The sequence below is a fragment of the Girardinichthys multiradiatus genome, chromosome 7, assembly GCF_021462225.1.
Source record: "Girardinichthys multiradiatus isolate DD_20200921_A chromosome 7, DD_fGirMul_XY1, whole genome shotgun sequence".
NCBI classification, from domain to species: domain Eukaryota; kingdom Metazoa; phylum Chordata; class Actinopteri; order Cyprinodontiformes; family Goodeidae; genus Girardinichthys; species Girardinichthys multiradiatus.
In genome coordinates, this window is record NC_061800.1 from 34,310,153 (window position 1) to 34,328,562 (window position 18,410).

General features: G+C 37.9%; 2 protein-coding genes across 5 annotated transcripts in view; one reads left to right on the forward strand and one right to left on the reverse strand.

Annotated features, from left to right (window-relative positions):
* znf654 (zinc finger protein 654) overlaps nt 1–4,297 on the forward strand; it is an 18,463-nt gene extending 14,166 nt beyond the window's left edge. For both annotated transcript variants that reach the window (XM_047369647.1, XM_047369648.1), the window contains exon 11: nt 231–4,297. In XM_047369647.1, the coding sequence (XP_047225603.1) occupies nt 231–1,254 (1,024 nt within the window). In that variant the 3' untranslated portion in view covers nt 1,255–4,297. The remainder of the gene's footprint in view (nt 1–230) is intronic.
* The window catches only part of zgc:152951 (uncharacterized protein LOC569013 homolog), a 26,117-nt gene extending 9,252 nt beyond the window's left edge, over nt 1–16,865 (reverse strand). The window contains exons 1-11 of one of the 3 annotated variants that reach the window (XM_047369650.1): nt 16,691–16,865; nt 13,329–13,568; nt 13,089–13,206; nt 12,336–12,488; nt 12,026–12,220; nt 10,520–10,593; nt 10,065–10,262; nt 9,357–9,494; nt 9,161–9,250; nt 8,905–9,048; nt 8,666–8,817 (exon numbers count right to left, since the gene is read on the reverse strand). In XM_047369650.1, the coding sequence (XP_047225606.1) occupies nt 8,689–8,817; nt 8,905–9,048; nt 9,161–9,250; nt 9,357–9,494; nt 10,065–10,262; nt 10,520–10,593; nt 12,026–12,220; nt 12,336–12,488; nt 13,089–13,206; nt 13,329–13,568 (1,479 nt within the window). In that variant the 5' untranslated portion in view covers nt 16,691–16,865 and the 3' untranslated portion in view covers nt 8,666–8,688. Of the gene's footprint in view, nt 1–7,091; nt 8,818–8,904; nt 9,049–9,160; nt 9,251–9,356; nt 9,495–10,064; nt 10,263–10,519; nt 10,594–12,025; nt 12,221–12,335; nt 12,489–13,088; nt 13,207–13,328; nt 13,569–16,690 lie in introns of those variants that run through there. The other 2 variants (XM_047369649.1, XM_047369652.1) reach the window with 2 other exon arrangements.
* Nucleotides 16,866–18,410: the final 1,545 nt, after the last annotated feature.

Genomic DNA, 18,410 nt, shown 5'->3' on the forward strand with positions numbered 1-18,410 from the left:
AAGAGAAAAAAAAAACATATCTCTAAGGAGGCATAATTCTTTTTCATAGCACAATATTTATTAAATAAAATGCAGTTATTTATTTTAAATGAACCAAATTCTGTACAACCTGTAGATGTCAAGTATGGAAATGTTTCTAGATCTCAGTTATGTTTAAGCACTGAAAATGTTCACCTGTTTTTCCAACCCTTTTGTTTTTAACACTGCTTTTGGTTGCTTCTCTCTGGCAGACATATACAGTTTGTGGAGCAGTATAAGCAACACATGAAGCTCCACGATGATCCTCTGCCGTTCTTCTGCTACCATCAGGAGTGTAAACAGCGCTTTGCAACACAGCCAGAATTAAAGGACCATATCAACACTCACCAGCCCTTCAGGCCTCAGTGTGCATACCCAGACTGCGAGAAACTCTTCTCAAATTTTCAGGGTCTCTCTGACCACGAATGGAGGCACTACATCCCAGTGCCACAAAAGAAAGAGCTAGACCTTGGAGCCAGTATGAAAACAGAAACGAGTGAAGAAGCTCCTTGGAAGCAGAGAGTCAAAATTGAAGAAATTTGGCTTCATAATAAAAAGACCCAAAGCCCAAGGAGTCCTCCTTCTGATAAAATCCAAAGTGAAGATGGGGATACTAGCCTAGATAATAGCCAGAATTTATCTAAATATGATCACTGCCCGACAGCAGCAGTTAGCCATGAACTCGTGAAAGACGAAGCAACCATCAATGGGTTTGAGGATGTGACAAAAGTAATCTCTGAGGTATCCAAGCCTACCTCTCGTACTTCTAAAACGCCTAAAAAGAAACCTCAAAAAAGACTTATCAACTGGGACGTCATAAATGTCAAAGACTACAAAGATGTTTCCACTCTGGCTGAGGGAATCCAAAAGAACATAGCCGAGCCTCACATCACTGAGCACACGACCTTTAGACCTGAAGATCCCACCTACGCCCAGTTCGTGAAGTCCCCCTTTGTCCGGCCTCCACCCTCCACCTACCTGGACGAATCTGTGCTCTCAATGCGTAAGAGAAGGTCTGCTGATCAGCCGCCTATAAAAAAATATTCCTACAAGAAGAAGAAAGAACTTGAAGAAGAAAAGGCAGAGGAGAACAAAGTGGTTGTCCCAGACCAAAAGGTCAGACATCGCTGCAGCAAATGTCTATCCTCCTTCAGCACAGTGGAGGAATTACAGTCGCATGAAGCCCGCAACACCTGCTCCTCTCTCTTTGGTTTTGATTCAGATGATGAAAGTTAGTGTGATTGATTCACTGATCAAAACATTAGAGCATAAAACCTCTAACTCTAGTCATGAACAGGTTGTATTACAGTAGGAGTTCAGAAACCAAAATGTTTGGTTAGTTTTTAATTCTGAAGCAAGCAATAATTTCAAACCACTGTATTTTTATTTAATATGAATTGAATTGAGCGTCAGATTTGGTCTTATTTAACTGAACTTGCACTGCTTACAATTATTAGGTAACTTATATATTTTTGGGAATTTATATTGAACGACCACAAACCTGAAATTTCAGAAAGTAAAATGTCCTTACTTTTAGAACATCTGTTCTTCTATTAGTGTCCAGAATGATCTAACGAAATGAAAACAATTCATTTTATAATTAAAAATAAACCATTATATGAAAAAACATCACACACTTCTAAACCATCAAAGTCCTCCATTCAACACTGTAGCAGCAGCCAGAGCTTCCCAGGCACTGTTCAGAGCGGTGCATTTGTTTTCCTTCCGTGTGAATCTCTTGTTTAAGAGCCCTCTTGTTCGCAATGGGGTTTAGCTTAGGCGAGGAAGGGGGCCATGTCATCATTCTTTCGTCTTTAAGGCTTTTGTTGGCAAGCCATGTAGTATAGCACTTCGATGAATGCGATGGATCACTGTCCTGTGTAAAGATCATGGTCTTCTTGCAATATGCAGGCTGTTTATATCTGTACTACTGCTTGAAGAAACCTTGGAAGTTTGTTTTGAGTCTGTTTTTAACCTGAATAGATGCAACTAGCTCATGTTTAATAAAACCAGCCCATACCAGTACTCTAGCTTCCTGAAGTCAGAATTGAAGTGGAGCTCTGTGCCCAGTTCTGATTCAGCCACGGGTCCATCCCTCTGGTCCGTCAGTCAATAAAAACTTATTTTTTATACTGCACTTTAAATATTTCTTTGCCCCATCTTGATGTTTCAGTTTATGTTTAGTGGTGGGCAGCTTTTAGTCTTTAGCACTGAACACTTTTCACTTCTGGCCACTCCAGGCTGACGGGACTGGAGCAGCTTCACATTTGATTCTTCTCAAATCTTAGCCAGTTCATTTGTCTTTTTTTTTTGTTTCTCAAAACGTTTCTTGCAACCCTGTTTACTATTGGCAAACAAAATTTTCCATTCCCCAATATCTTGGCAATTTCAGAAGTGCTGCATCCCTCTGTAAGAGGTTTTACTATTTAGTTTTGTCTGAGGAATAGAAGGTGACTGAAGTACTCTGTAGTAAAAGGTGTGTATCTCCCAAAGCCACACCCTCCCTAATTACACAAATACACATCACCTGATATGCTTAAGTCCAATAAGCACCCAAGTTTATACAGCTTGGAGTTGGAAAATATACATACAAATGATATAGTCAAAATGATTACTTGGATAATATTTGTGTAAATGGTGTGCATTTATTTAAAAAAAATCATTGCAAGAAGATAAAGGCCCCGTTTACGATGGTTTTTAAAGGTAGAGGCCGTTTCACGCAGGGAAGGTGCCCACATCTGTTGAGTTCAGAATAAGAGGTACGGCATTGAAATTATTGGATTTAATTATTCATAGTGAGACATATTTGGATTCATTACACATAAATTATTCTGCTGTGTTTTAACCATTTCTGCTCATATTCATATTATGGCTTCCAGCTAATGAAAACAAATCTGTTTCTCAGAGAATGTGGATATTAAATACAAAACATTTAAATTAAAGGGATTGTTAATGCTACAATATAGACCTTGTGAAAGTGAAGCCATGTACTCTACAGCATAAACTTGCTCATGGCTCCTTTTGTATGAATTAGTGCATCAATGCAGCTTGACATGGAGACAGTGTGTGGCTCTGCTGGGGTGTATTAGAACCCAAGGTTGCTTTAACAGTAGTCTTCAGTTCATCTGCATTGTTTGCTTACCTCAAAACTACATAGATTATTTTTGCTTGATTGGCCAGCGGACTCACTTGTGTTGGTTTTAGGTGATAATTTGATCATATAAATTAAGTTTTGGTTTTCGTTACCTGTAAGCCATATGATTATCAAAATTAACAGAATGCTTGAAACGTATCACTATTGGTAATAAGTTCTTGTCACTTTTGTTTTTCAGTTTAATGAGATAAATACATTTTTCAGTGATATTCAGATTTATTTTAAGATGCACCTGTGTGTCAGAAATGTTTCAACTCACTGGCATTGTGTAGATATTTAGATATCTGCTAAGAAAACATCTTTTAAATAAATTAAGGCCTCACTCTGAACAGCAACAGTTTAGACATCTAAGACTGATTGATAAAACTGTCTCCATATCACATTTCAAACTATTACAGTTAACACTGCTGCCTTGCAGCAAGAAGGTTCCTGGTTTGAATCCCGGCCAGGGCTCTCTCTGCATAGAGTTTGCATGTTCTCCCCACACATGCTTGGGTTCCCTCTGGCTTCCTCCCACAATCCAAAAACATGACTGTTAAACTCATTGGTTTGGTCAATTCTCTAAAATTGTTCTTGGGTTTGAGTGTGTGTATGAATGGTTGCTTTTCCTGTGTGTCACTGTATTTCCCTGTGATGGACTGACGAACTGCGTTACATCTGCCACAAAACTGCATGAATAAGCAGGTGTTGACGAAGGAGAGATAAATACTTCAAACTGTTGCCAAATACAGCAAACCTTGAAGACCTACAGTGTGCTTCTGTGGTTGTACATGATGACCAGAATTGAGTTTTTGTTTTAAATAGTTTGATAACGCATATAAGGTTCTATAAGGTTTATCTTTAACTATTTTTCTTTATACCAAGACAGAATCACTGAAGTGTACAAATAAGAATAATTGAAGGTTGAGGCTCAGATACTTAATTGTTGACTTCAGTTTGTCGAATATCGTACTTTAATTTTTAAACGGGGATTTAAAAAAAGAATTTACTTTTTGTGTTTTAAAAGGACTGCATTTAAACCTTATTTATATGTAAAAATGTTAATAGAAGTTTTGTAAATGTAATATTGACCCATATATTTTTCTTATGGTTACATTTCTTTGAATAAACAAATGGTGAAAATAAGTAATCTGAATGAGAATATTTGTATTTTCTGTGCAATGAAAAAGTACGTGATGCCAACTCTGAGGCACTGAGAAAGTTTGAGATTTGTATGATAACATTGAGTAGAAACACAGTATTTACAAAACAGGAAAACAAAAAGCATAATATATGCCTTTTTGTAGTTGTGCACCTCTAGAGCAGCAAGCTAAAATTAGGTAGTTATTTAGTCAGGCAATCTTTCAGTTAGAGGCTCTGATCAGCTGCTTGACAGGCCTCCTGCTTGTAGTTTGCCAGCATCGTGGTAATACGGGTGATGTGTGGCGTTCCTTTCCACATCATGACTGTTTTTCATTACCACCAATATTTTCAAACAGGCATCCGTTATATAAAGCAAGACAAACATGTCGGAGCCTTCCCCCAGCCAGCTGACTGGCAGTGTGCAGCAACATGTGGAGGAGGGGCAGTGCCACAGTTTTGTTGTCGCAGAATTCCTCCGCGCTTTCTCTGGCATCTCATTCAAATGACTAAATGGTAGAATCGTTTTAAAGGTTTTGAAACCACAGCTGTTTAAGATCTTGTTACAAGTAACCAGTCTATGCCTAGTCACTGCCAACATTTTTTAAATGTTACAATAATTAACAATTGTATTTAAAAAAAATGTGAAAAGAAATTGTCACTTGTAACATTCTTTGCCTAATTATTGCTCATGTAAACAGATAAAATCACAACATTTAAGTGCAAAGACAATCTGATAACATCTATCTTTAATTCAGCATTGCATATTTACTGTTAGACATATTGCTTGATAGTTAACCCTTGGGAAAGGGTACCAAAGAATGATTTTTTTTTTTATTGAGATTACATTTTAAAACGTTTTTGCATCACAATTTTCTGGTACATGAGGTAAGTTTAAGAGAAAGAACATGAATGTAAGGAAACTCCTGCTCCCTTAAACAAGTGTCTACTGCTTTGTAAGCTGCCTGTATCCACATCTGATTACAAAGCAAGATTGAGGTCCACTTTGTCCCTGAAGGCTTCAACTCAGTCCATTTCATTCAACTGAAATCTCAAGACTTATCCCCCCCATCAGCTTGATAATGATCAACTATAATACTTAAAGACTGGTTCAATATTTATCTGATATCAGATCAACAAGACTCTTCAGATCAAAAACGCTCCTCAGGGTGACCTGTGGCTGTGAACAAAGCAGGGACACATTCATTTCTCCCATTGGTCGTCATTCACGATTAGAGGGGTTTCTGTTACCCCATGCAATAAAGCCATTTCAGATCTGAAACATGCAATAACAGTATGTTCTTTGGCTCTGCTTACTGTTCTTGAAAAAAAAAAAACAAGCATTCAAACGTGTGATGCAAACACTCAGAAAACAAGAGAAACTGAGCTGATTTAAAGACTTCAACACAGCCAGCATTCATTGCACTGAGAATAAATAGCCCAGATACGGTTTGAGCTTTGGTCTAACATGAGAAAAATGTAATAAATGAATAATTCAAATCATAAAACTTAACATCTGATGGACAGTTGTTTTCAAAATAATAGTCCAACATTACAACCGGATTGACCACTGTTTGTAGAAGAAATTATATTTCTACATGGCAAATGATTTACTGGCAGGTAAGTTAAGCATCCAGCTGGCTCTGTGTAACTGAAACATTGATTGAAAAGTGTGTGTTTGAAATTAAAGGATTGTGGAGTTTAATCAACACAAACGTACAAACAGCTGGTTGTTATTTAGGGACAATGGCAGCATAGTGTGTTCCACTCTAAAATTCAGAATAAAATGGGTTGTTCCGGATATTGTTTAATAGAACACTACACTTTATGACTAAACAAGTTGGTTGGGGGAGGGAAAACAGATAAAGAAGTGCAGCAAACTATAGGTTACTCAGCCAAAACTATCTAAAATGCTTTAAAGGGGAAACCAAAACCAGAAAGGCATGGAAGAAAGGATTAGGACCATTAAAATGGATCGAAAGATGACCAGAATGACAGATGATCATCCCCAGAGTGAACAAACAAGGTCTACAGTTACCTGGGATTTCTCCAACCATTAAAAGACACCTATGTGAAGCCAAGCTATCAGCAAGAAGCCCCTACAAAGTCCAATTGTTATAAATAAAAAAAAGAGTAAGAAAAGTCATTTTATGGACTGATGAAAGAAGGATTGTTCTTTCAGTCTTTTTGGCTCAGACAACCCCCAAACACTGAAATCAAAGCCACAGCATACAGTGAAGCAAGGTGGCTCGGGCATCATTCCACGGGAATGTTTACCATAAGGTGCTTTCGGGCAAATTTATTGCATACCACATCTGTAAGCAGCGGCATCTTGGTTCCAGACCGAGAAGATTAATGATAAGTAGTGGCCAGCCCGATCACTGGACCTTAACCCAGTAGAAAACTTGTGGAGTGATATCAAACATGTGGTTTCTGAGGCAAAACCAACAAATGAAGATGGGCTCTGAAGTGTAGACCATTTGTACTGGGTTTGAATACCTGTTCACATGTGTCAGAAGTTGGCGCTGAGTTCACAAACTATTAGTTCAGTGAAACACAGGAATGCAAAATCTAGCATTTTTAATTCATACACTAAATCTTACAGTTAGTAAACAAACATTTTGACTTTTTTAGAAAACCTAGTAAATATTTATTCTTCCTGTCGATTAATAAATAGTTTTTTTGTTGGTGTTTTGTTTTAATAGAATGTGCAGTATTTCCAATGCGTTTGTGTTAGTTATTCTAAGCATTTGAACTTGACCTCCTTCAACAAACAAACTGCTATTATTTTGAACACAACTGTAAATGTAACCTATTGAAAAATTTATTATGACACAAAATGAATGATAAACAATAGGAAAGAAAACCCTTATATTAAATCTTGATGCAATTTTGTAAAATAAATAATTTAACAACTCAAATCACTGAAAATAAATAAAAAATGAACACAATAAATTAAACATTTTCAGAAAAATCTACTGGAAAAAAAGCTAAAACAGCTAAATGTTCTCATGCAGGACAACACTGAATCAATGGAAAAATAGTAAACTTATCTCTACCGCATAGAAAGGTAGCAATCAACATGCAAAGTGTCAGAGTGCATTCCAAGCAGGAATAGTTTAGTCACTATTGTAAAAAAAAAAACAAAGTTGTAGCTCTTTCACAATTTTCAAAGGAAGACCTGGATCAAGGATAAGGTCACTCATTAAGGCGTGTATGAAGACGAGGAAAAGAAGAGGAAGATTATGCTGCGTTCGACTTGACTCTTAAGTCGGAACTCGGTTCTGGGAAGAGTTGACTGTGTTCTAGCTGCAAGTCAGAGAGTCCAGTAAAGAGGGATTTGCTAATTGTTAAGATGCTAACACCTATGAGCAACACAAGCTCCTAACATCCATTGTGAGCATTCAACCGATAAAAGGAGATTCCTGCAACTTAGACAATGGTTGAGGCACGTGGCAGCCATTTTGTAAATTGAACTCTGACATTCCTCCATAGGCTTTCTTCTTGTTTGTTTTTTTTACATTGAAATTAGAAATTCCGACTTTAGATAAAAGATTAAATGCAGCATTACCTTTGGAAAGGTGTGTAAAAAAAACATTTTGCTGCAAACCTTAAGTCAGTCAACGGATCAAAAATCTGACAGCTGCATCTGAGCTAAGTTTGTAAAGTATGTTGTTTAAACCAAGACTAAAAATACAGTCTATGGTTTTACTAGTGTCCATTGTATTAACTCTTTGCAGTAGACATTAGACTCAATGTTCAGTAAGCACACAGTAAAAAAGGCAAAAGTATTTACTTTTTTTAAAATTTTTTGATATCTAGCATTAAAATGCAGAACAAGGTGTAAGGAATTTAAACCTGCTACACTCAAAACATTACCTCTGCAAGTATAAAGACTAGTTAGATATGGCTTGTCAAGGCAGCATCTTCCATTAAATCAATGAGCCACATGATTTCGGACAGCGTTAAACTGGACTCAGCATATTTGTAATATTATACTCCTGAGTTGCTGATGCAGACAGGTAACACTTGTTCTATAAGGATGTCAGTTGTTAAAATAACATGTCTAATGCGTTGTTTGACCTAATAATGGAACCTGCTAAAGTACAAAGTGTTTAGTGTGCAAATTTTGTGTTAGCCCACACAACCTAATGTGCTGCATATAATTATATGACTATAATTAAGGGTCTGAACTATCGGTTACACCTTAAACTACGAATAGGGCTACAATATAGATATGCTTCAGATGTACAGTGCAAATGTACCCTTCTTACAGCTTAAATCTTTATGTCTTATTTTGGTGCCAACTCCCATGCCCAGTCCTGTGGATTCAAGCACATGTAGCCGAGTAGAAAAATAGATAATCCATAAAACCTTGGGACACTGAGTTGGGACACTCAGTGGGCGCTGTTGGAGCTCCAGTCATAAGGGAGGAAGCTGACTTTAGTTTTCCCGGCAGAAAGAACATCCTGCAGGCTGGTCTTCTTTGGAGAGTCACTCATATGATCCAGCACCCACTTCAACAGCTATAGGAGAAGGTAGATCAGTTTTCTGCTAATAAATGTGAAAAAAACAAAACACAAAATGTATCTCTATAAAGTATTCATAGGTACCTTTTCATCTGTGCCTCCAAAGTCAGCCTTATACCACTTAAATATCTGACTGAGATGCACTTCGTTTTTGCCAGAATCAACAATACAGGCATCATCGTTCTCCAGGAAGGCCTCAGCCGCAGTGAGGAGCTGGCTGTCTATACCCTGTGTTTAAATAGATCAGAAATGTTTCCTTTTAACCACCAGTATCATCATGCAGAATGCTTGCAGATCACTCCAAACTACTGGACTCCAGCAAGAGCCAAAATCTATGTACCTGGGGTGTATATGTTTTAATCGGAGGACAGCCCCTTGCACCACAGTTCAAAGCAAAGTGAATGAGGGGCTCAGCATCTGGAAGTGCCACCTTGTGGATGACAATAGGAGTGACATTTAGTTTCACTAGTGAATTCCTGTTAAGAGCATGAGTAAGATACTGTATTACACTGGATTTCAATAGTGAGTGAGAAGACCTGCAGCCGAGGATCTGTTTTTGAAAAGGGCTTTCGGAGCTGAGCAATTCCCTTTCTGTTCCCTCGAAGGACGCCATTTTCAATGTCTTGTAATGTAAAGACTTCGCCTCCAATAAGGTAGCTTACATAGTTGAAAAACTACAAAATCAAACATCAACAAATTCATTTAAATTAGCAACAGGTGTAATAACATGTGAAAATAGACAAATACAATAAATATTAATAAATCTGTAATACTAAAATGTATTAAATTGTACATATACTTCAAGTTAACATGTTATAGCTTGAATATAATAAGATACAATACTGGGTAAAAAAAAACTGCACAATGTCTAAAAGCTAAAAAGCACACTGGTGTTGTACCATGCAACTGAACACACAGGCTGTTGTAACCTTAATCATACATTCCTTTTTTATCCTCAAAGTCTTGTTGAACAAACTGCACACTTCGCAGGCTACAGCATATCATTTATTTTCTGATTCAGTACCACCTGAAATTATAATAACATTTTTGAAATTTAGACTAAATTTCCAATGTCCAAGTGAGGAGCGGGAAACCCTGAGAAATGCAAATGCTTCGAAGTAAAACAGCTTAGTGCTGGCATGCAACTAGCAAAGAAGAGTATTATTTAATATAATGTGAAAAAAATCTATACAGGAGTATTGATTTGAGGCACATCTTCTTTAAGTGCATCTCTGTAATCCTACTTTGTATCTCTGCCACATGTTGGTAGGGGCCCCCAGGCGCATGTACCCATGAATGACTAAGGCGTTGTAGATGTTGATGAAAAAGGCCAGCTTCTCCTCTCGGCTGAGCGACAGCAGCTCCACCCTCTGGAGCTGAATGGCCAGCTCACAATAACGTTCAAATGCCGGGTCAACAGACATCCCTTTGTAATCCACAGACTGTAGAAGCAAGGACAACACGGAGTACAAATGCATTTTTTTTCAGAAATATGAAAAAAACAAACAAAAAAACATAATACGGGTTTTAAAAAATGAAACATACATACAAACATGCAATGGGGAGCACCAGGATCTGTTCTGTTGATTTTGCTATAACATTACATGACACGGGTCCATACACAGAATTTAGAAAACAGCCAAAAGCACAGATAAGGATACATTAAGAGCATAAAACCTTGGATCACTGAGAACATTACCTTGCCATCAGCAGAGAGATGCTCTGAGAACAATTTCAGAATCATCTCTCGTAAAAGCAACGAAAGCTCAGCAGCTACAAGGCAGAAAGAACAAGAGATTGTTAATACGTAATGTCCACCAACTAAAAAACACTGCATAGGTCAGAAAATATCAATATGCTTATTTGAGAGTTGTTCATTCCATCTCTATTTAATGTCACAAAACTATCCTTAACAGTTCTGTGGTGTTGCATAACAAGAAAGTTCCCTTTATAGAAGCTTGACTCAATGTTAAACAACAAACTGCAAGTAGTGTCATGCAAGACTTTGTCTGGCACAAATTAAGACTATTAAAAAGTAAAACGACCAACACCATGATTATAATCATTTCTGTGACAGAATACCATTAGAAACTTATTGCTTCAAGCATGCAACAGTCAAATATACTTAAGGCAGAATAGAAAACAATGTATTGCACCATCACCCAAAAAATCATTATCTTCTTTTTAAATATAGATTAATGCAAAGAGCCAACACGTAACAAAGCAGAGCAAAATATGCAGCGTTTGGACCAATTTAGCTTTTGGTGTGTTTCTAGCTTACACCCAGACTGTACATTACAAATTATGATCATAATTAGAGATGCACCAATGAATCTGCCAGAGACGGGATCATTTTCCCCTGATCAGTTCTGACCATAAAAATGACAGCTCACTTTTTTTTTTCTGGTCAAACTACCCCCCCTCCCCTCAGTTTATGTCTATAAACACATCAGCCAACAGCATGTACTTTGATGCAGGTTTTTTGAGTTGAATAAAAACCTGACAAAGGTAAAGAACATATGATATGATGCATAAATGAGGATAATCCTCCTTCATTTTCAGTTGGATTTCAAACTATCACCTCAATCAATGAACAGATGAGCAGATTTTTCTCTTTTATTTAAGTCTTTAGGACAAAAATAACAGATTTAGCCTAAATCTAAATGATCAGATCAGACTTCAAAGAAAACCAGAACTTGATATCAGCCCAGAAAAGGTTGATTGGTGCATCTCTAATCAAAATCACTATATTATTTGTATAATTTTAAGCATAGGTTTTTTTCATAAGAGCCCCCTTAGGAGTTGTTAATAACATTAAGCTTATTTATAATTTGTCATCTAGTTTTAAAAATAATTACGTAAATTGTTACAGCTTTACGTTAATTAACTGATGGAATATGAATTTGTTCCACAGCTCCGCAAAATTTGCATTGCTTCATGAAAACCATTCCACAGCTTATTAAAGTCAGAGATAAAGTATTCATTTTTCTGACAGGCTGTTATCAGATGTATTATTAAACCCTACTTTAACTTTTACCACCCCAAACGTTAAATGCATAGCACACAAACCCTAGTAAACCCAAAAGGATCATATGCCATAGCTAGCAGCAAAGGACGAGTATTAGAGACGTTTGAGGGTCAGTATTCTGCACCAACATGGAAAGCAAAGCGTGTATGCTCGGATCCTTGTTCTCTCCTGACCTACCCTGTATTGGACTACAGGTGGCAGTCTGTCCTCCATTCAGGGGTAAATGAAAGTCATCTTCCAGCAGCCTGTACAGCGTGTCCATGGTTTCTTTTCCTTCTCCAAAACACCCATCCTTCTGTGCACTCCCTCGCACACTGACCATGTACTTCCTCTGCAGCAGAGCCTGGCCAGTATTACAGGCCTCAGCCCTGTCTAGCACACACATGTCCAGCGTGAAGAGCTGACAGAGCTCGATCTGACCAGGCGTTTCAACTCGGTGTAAATTGTTTTACTGTTTCAAATCGGAAGGCTCTAATTTCCTACTTACCCATGCCCTTCCCTTTTTGCAGCCAGTCAACCAGTTGAATGCCTGAGAAGCTCTTTTTGTAAACAGTCAGTCCCCTCCTCTGAGTGCCAATCACACCAGCATGCTTGAGGTCCTCTACCAAGTCTGCAAACTCATCTCGCTCACATTTGAGTTCTGAGAATAGCAACATCCAAAGCCACTTACAAACACACAGAATGACTGAAGCTAAATATTATAAAGAATGCAGGTTTCTGTAAAAGTATATTTCCTATCAAAAAACTAGGCTTAGTAAGGAAAAAATCACCAGAATTTGGTCCATTTACTCAAACCTCCCCTTCAGCAGCCAGGTGCTGCAGGGCTCATTTACAGTATCAAATTTCTGGCATACCTTCTCCGTGCTGGTGGTTGCAACTGGAGCAAAGTCTGCCCTCAGAAAGCCCTCACACAAACATTTCTGCTGTTACGTAAAAACCATGTCCATATCAGCCAGAAGTATTTCATACCCACTGACTGATTTATACTCATCCTCAAACAAAGATGACTCTGCAAAATTTGTCTTCTGAAACAGCTATCTGTTTTTAAAAAAACATGATGCAGATCTTGGTCCTAAATTAATTCTTTACACTTCTGAAAAAAAAGTAAAGCATTGTGTAACATTATTTCAACAAAACAAGAACAACAGATTAAGGCAAAAAACATAATTGCAGAAGAATGCTGTTTTGGTCCCATAGTAATCAGAAAAACACAAAAGAATCTTGATAGTAAATTGCTTACCTCTATCAATCTCCCCACCTGGAACTTCAAATGGATTATTTTCTGGTAATGGAGGAGCATCTGCTGAAAGAGGCTCTTCTTTGACCAGAGTCACCAGTCTCTGAAGCTCCTCTGGAGCCTGAGATTGTAAAACATTCAATGACACAAGTTGGACCTTCTGCATGTTCCTTTTTTAATATGAAAACAAGTCTTGGGTTCATAGAATTAAATTTAAAATCCCTAGATGTTTGTTCACCTTACCAGTTTTTGGAGATCTTCGTTACCCCCAACATGGACAGTATTGAAGAAGATTTGAGGTACGGTGCAGCGTCCTGTCAACTCCTTCAGTTTTACCATTAGCTCTGAATGAATGCCAACATCCACATCAAACACTGGTACTCCCAAGGATCTGAGGGTAGCTTTAGCCTGTACACAATGTGGGCAGCCCTGGATAGAGTACACCGTTACCCGGCCAAGAGCACCGCTCTCAAAATCCCCCATCTGCAGCAGAAATGAGAAGATTTGCAATCAGAGAAATCGGTGCAAAAGCTAGGATCTTTGGGAAGAGAGGGTAACACAGAAGGTGTTCAGATTAAAATGGATTCAGGCCTGCTTTATACATGAAACATACTGTGCACACATCTGGCCCTAAATAAAGCCTTTAATTGAAATAGAAATTTCTAATTTAAGAAGGTGGTTTCATAAACCTGTATAATCGCCTTGTAACTTTGGTCTTTATATGTATGTACACAGTCTTACACAGTATGTCTGAACATCTACAACCACAGATTTTTGCCATATTTCCTTGCAAAATAGCTCAACTCTGACCAGCTTCCCTATTCTTGCTTAAGAGAAGCAACCCACATGATGCTGCCACCGCCATGTTTTATTGTACGGATGGTGTGTTCAGGGTAATTTGCCCAACAGTTACAGAATTGTGCATGTAGGACCAAAAGCTCACAACTTTCTCCCTGTTCTGTCTGCTGTGTTCCTTGGTCTTCGTGATGTTTTTTGTTTGCTACTGTTCTCTAACAACACCTTGAGAGCTTCAGAGAACAACAATGTTTATACTGAATTGAAATGACTTTCAAGCTGTTTACACATTATGTAGCTCTTGAAGGCAATTTATTTCAATGGATGTTATTTAGTGTTATCAGAGTAAAAGGTGTTTTTGGTTAAAAAAAATGCTTATATATATATATATATATATATATATATATATATATATATACATATACAGGTCCTTCTCAAAATATTAGCATATTGTGATGAAGTTCATTATTTTCCATAATGTAATGATGAAAATTTAACATTCATATATTTTAGATTCATTGCACACTAACTGAAATATTTCAGGTCTTTTATTGTCTTAATACGGATGATTTTGGCATACAGCTCATGAAAACCCAAAATTCCTATCTCACAAAATTAGCATATTTCATCCGACCAATAAAAGAAAAGTGTTTTTAATACAAAAAACATCAACCTTCAAATAATCATGTACAGTTATGCACTCAATACTTGGTTGGGAATCCTTTTGCAGAAATGACTGCTTCAATGCGGCGTGGCATGGAGGCAATCAGCCTGTGGCACTGCTGAGGTCTTATGGAGGCCCAGGATGCTTCGATAGCGGCCTTTAGCTCATCCAGAGTGTTGGGTCTTGAGTCTCTCAATGTTCTCTTCACAATATCCCACAGATTCTCTATGGGGTTCAGGTCAGGAGAGCTGGCAGGCCAATTGAGCACAGTGATACCATGGTCAGTAAACCATTTACCAGTGGTTTTGGCACTGTGAGCAGGTGCCAGGTCGTGCTGAAAAATGAAATCTTCATCTCCATAAAGCTTTTCAGCAGATGGAAGCATGAAGTGCTCCAAAATCTCCTGATAGCTAGCTGCATTGACCCTGCCCTTGATAAAACACAGTGGACCAACACCAGCAGCTGACACGGCACCCCAGACCATCACTGACTGTGGGTACTTGACACTGGACTTCTGGCATTTTGGCATTTTCTTCTCCCCAGTCTTCCTCCAGACTCTGGCACCTTGATTTCTGAATGACATGCAGAATTTGCTTTCATCCGAAAAAAGTACTTTGGACCACTGAGCAACAGTCCAATGCTGCTTCTCTGTAGCCCAGGTCTGGCGCTTCTGCCGCTGTTTCTGGTTCAAAAGTGGCTTGACCTGGGGAATGCGGCACCTGTAGCCCATTTCCTGCACACGCCTGTGCACGGTGGCTCTGGATGTTTCTACTCCAGACTCAGTCCACTGCTTCCGCTGGTCCCCCAAGGTCTGGAATCGGCCCTTCTCCACAATCTTCCTCAGGGTTCGGTCACCTCTTCTCGTTGTGCAGCGTTTTCTGCCACACTTTTTCCTTCCCACAGACTTCCCACTGAGGAGCCTTGATACAGCACTCTGGGAACAGCCTATTTGTTCAGAAATGTCTTTCTGTGTCTTACCCTCTTGCTTGAGGGTGTCAATAGTGGCCTTCTGGACAGCAGTCAGGTCGGCAGTCTTACCCATGATTGGGGTTTTGAGTGATGAACCAGGCTGGGAGTTTTAAAGGCCTTAGGAATCTTTTGCAGGTGTTTAGAGTTAACTCGTTGATTCAGATGATTAGGTTCATAGCTCGTTTAGAGACCCTTTTAATGATATGCTAATTTTGTGAGATAGGAATTTTGGGTTTTCATGAGCTGTATGCCAAAATCATCCGTATTAAGACAATAAAAGACCTGAAATATTTCAGTTAGTGTGCAATGAATCTAAAATATATGAATGTTAAATTTTCATCATGACATTATGGAAAATAATGAACTTTATCACAATATGCTAATATTTTGAGAAGGACCTGTATATATATTATAATTTTCCCTCCACATCCTAATTATGTTGATAATCATACTAAATAGGTAGAACTGAAGTCTGTGGTTGTGAAGAGACTATACTTTTGCAAAAGCAAATGGGAAATAGCCAGTAATGCATAGGCAAACCAATAAGTTACCCACTAACTAACCTTATGAATATCAACCCAGGACTAGCTTGTTTAGTTTAGGGAACTGTTTATTACATGGGACGTCATTATAGTCAGCAGGACAGTGTCACAATTTCTCTCGAAAAAAAAAAAAAAAACGATTGCGGATCATGTTGGTCAATTTATTAGTTCCTCATTTATTCCAGCAAAGGTTTTGTTTTTTACTGAACTCTGATGGTTGAATTAGCAATAGTCAAACATGAGGGGTCCAGTGCTGAACCAGTATACCACAAAGACAAAAATAAAACATGGATTTATTCTCAAAACGTGTTTTTGTTATTTAAATTCCTCTGTTAAAACTATAATGACAAAACCGCCAATGAAAGGAGTCTAAATAAAATTAGGATTATTGTTAAAAAAAAAATGAAAAAATTGTAGTAATTTTAAATGGAAAGCGCTGTTTAATTAAATTCACTGCTGTTTATACTGCATGGGCGTTCGTACGTCACACACAAAACCTGCAGGTTATAAAAAATTAACATGTTGATCTCAAATGCTACTTATTGTATATAATTATTATTTGCTTATAACTTGCTGAGTAATTTTTTTATGACAAGCGGATGTCCTATTATTAGCAAACGATTTAAGCACGTTACCTTTCGTGGTTTCCCTGCTGTGGTCGACACAGAAGTATGATATAAAATTGCAGAAATAATCCTTATTTGACAATGTAAGCTAAACCATTCTAGCTAGCAAATATTCGTAAAACAAAATGGGACGCTATCTTCCTGCCCTGACGACGCGTCGCCCTTTGCGCAGACTATTTGCTTGCTAGTTCTCGAGCAGAAGTCGCATTGGCTTCGTTGCACCAGGAGAAAACTACGTCAGTGCGTCCGCCATATTGTGAGTGGCATATTTCCCTTCAATTAACTATTGTCAACTGGGTTTCCTGTAAAAAAAAAAGTAGGGCAACCAAGACTACACAACATGTGAATGAAGTGCATCTAAAGTTATCGTGATTTACCTATGAAAAGATAAACACTTAATGAACTGTAGGCCTACTTAGTTTAGCAAAACAAACAAACAAAATGTAGTTTAGCTATTTTGTTTTGCCAAAGTTTAATTTACACATTAGAAACCCATTAAAAGTCTTAAATGATGGACCATTTATTTTAATGATAATGATCATAAAAATAATAATACTTAGCTACTTTGATCAAAAACACATGTAGGTCCATAGAATGGACAAAAAATTAAAAGGAAAAATATTAAATCCACAACGTCCCAAAAAAAAACCCATAATGGTAAACAAATAAATTAAATTTTAGTCCATTAATCTGCACATAAAACTGTACATGATATTCCGCAATACCTGTTCATTGCTCAATTTTGAGTGGCAGCATCATTTGTTTCTGGCCCAGTCGCCATACAGGTCTCTGTAACACATCCACAAATGGGCTGTACACATATGCCCTGGTGCAGTGCACATACTTAATCTAGATCTCAACACATTATTTAAAACACAGCACACACGTTAAGAACAATACCAAATTATTATTATCATTATCATTATAGTTGTAATGCAGGGCTGCATATGCACTCCACGGTTGGTAGCACTGTTACCTTGCAGCAAGAAGGTCCTGGGTTCGATTCCAGGCCGGGGGTCTTTCTGCATAGTTTGCATGTTCTCCCCATGCATGTGTGGGCTCTCACCGGGTACTCTGGCTTCCTCCCACAGTCCAAAGACATGCCTAATTAATTGGTCTCTCTAAATTGCCCTTAGGTGAATGAGTGTGTGTGGTTGTTTGTGTATTGCCCTGCAATGGACTGGCGACAGGGTGTACCCCATCTCTCACCCATAGACTGCTGGATAGATAGGCACCAGCTCCCCCGTGAATCACTATGGAATAAGTGGTAGAAAATGAGTGACTGACTAGTTGTAATGCAAATGAAGAATTATTAATAAGTCTACTCTGATTAATATGGCTATATTTCCCAAGATATTGTAAGTATTTTCTGAAAACTGATGAAGATACTATATGAGGCTGAACAGCCTTTTTGCATCAGTTTCAGCAAAATGTGACACTCACAATATGGCGATGATGTACGATTCGGACGCTCCGGTTGTTTTCTTCTTTTCGTCTGTCTTCTGATGATACCTTCAGAAGCTCATTGTAAACTTGGTATTTTTGTACTTTTCCTTTAAGGTTCTACTATGATTGTCAATGCATGGGGTGAGTATTCTAAATATAATTTTGCATTGCAGCCATATAGATTAGTTTGGACTAATAAAGGCTTGCAATGGCTCTTTTTTTGACAGATATAAAAATGTGTACATTTAAACAAGCCCAAATAATTATTTGAATATTTTCAACT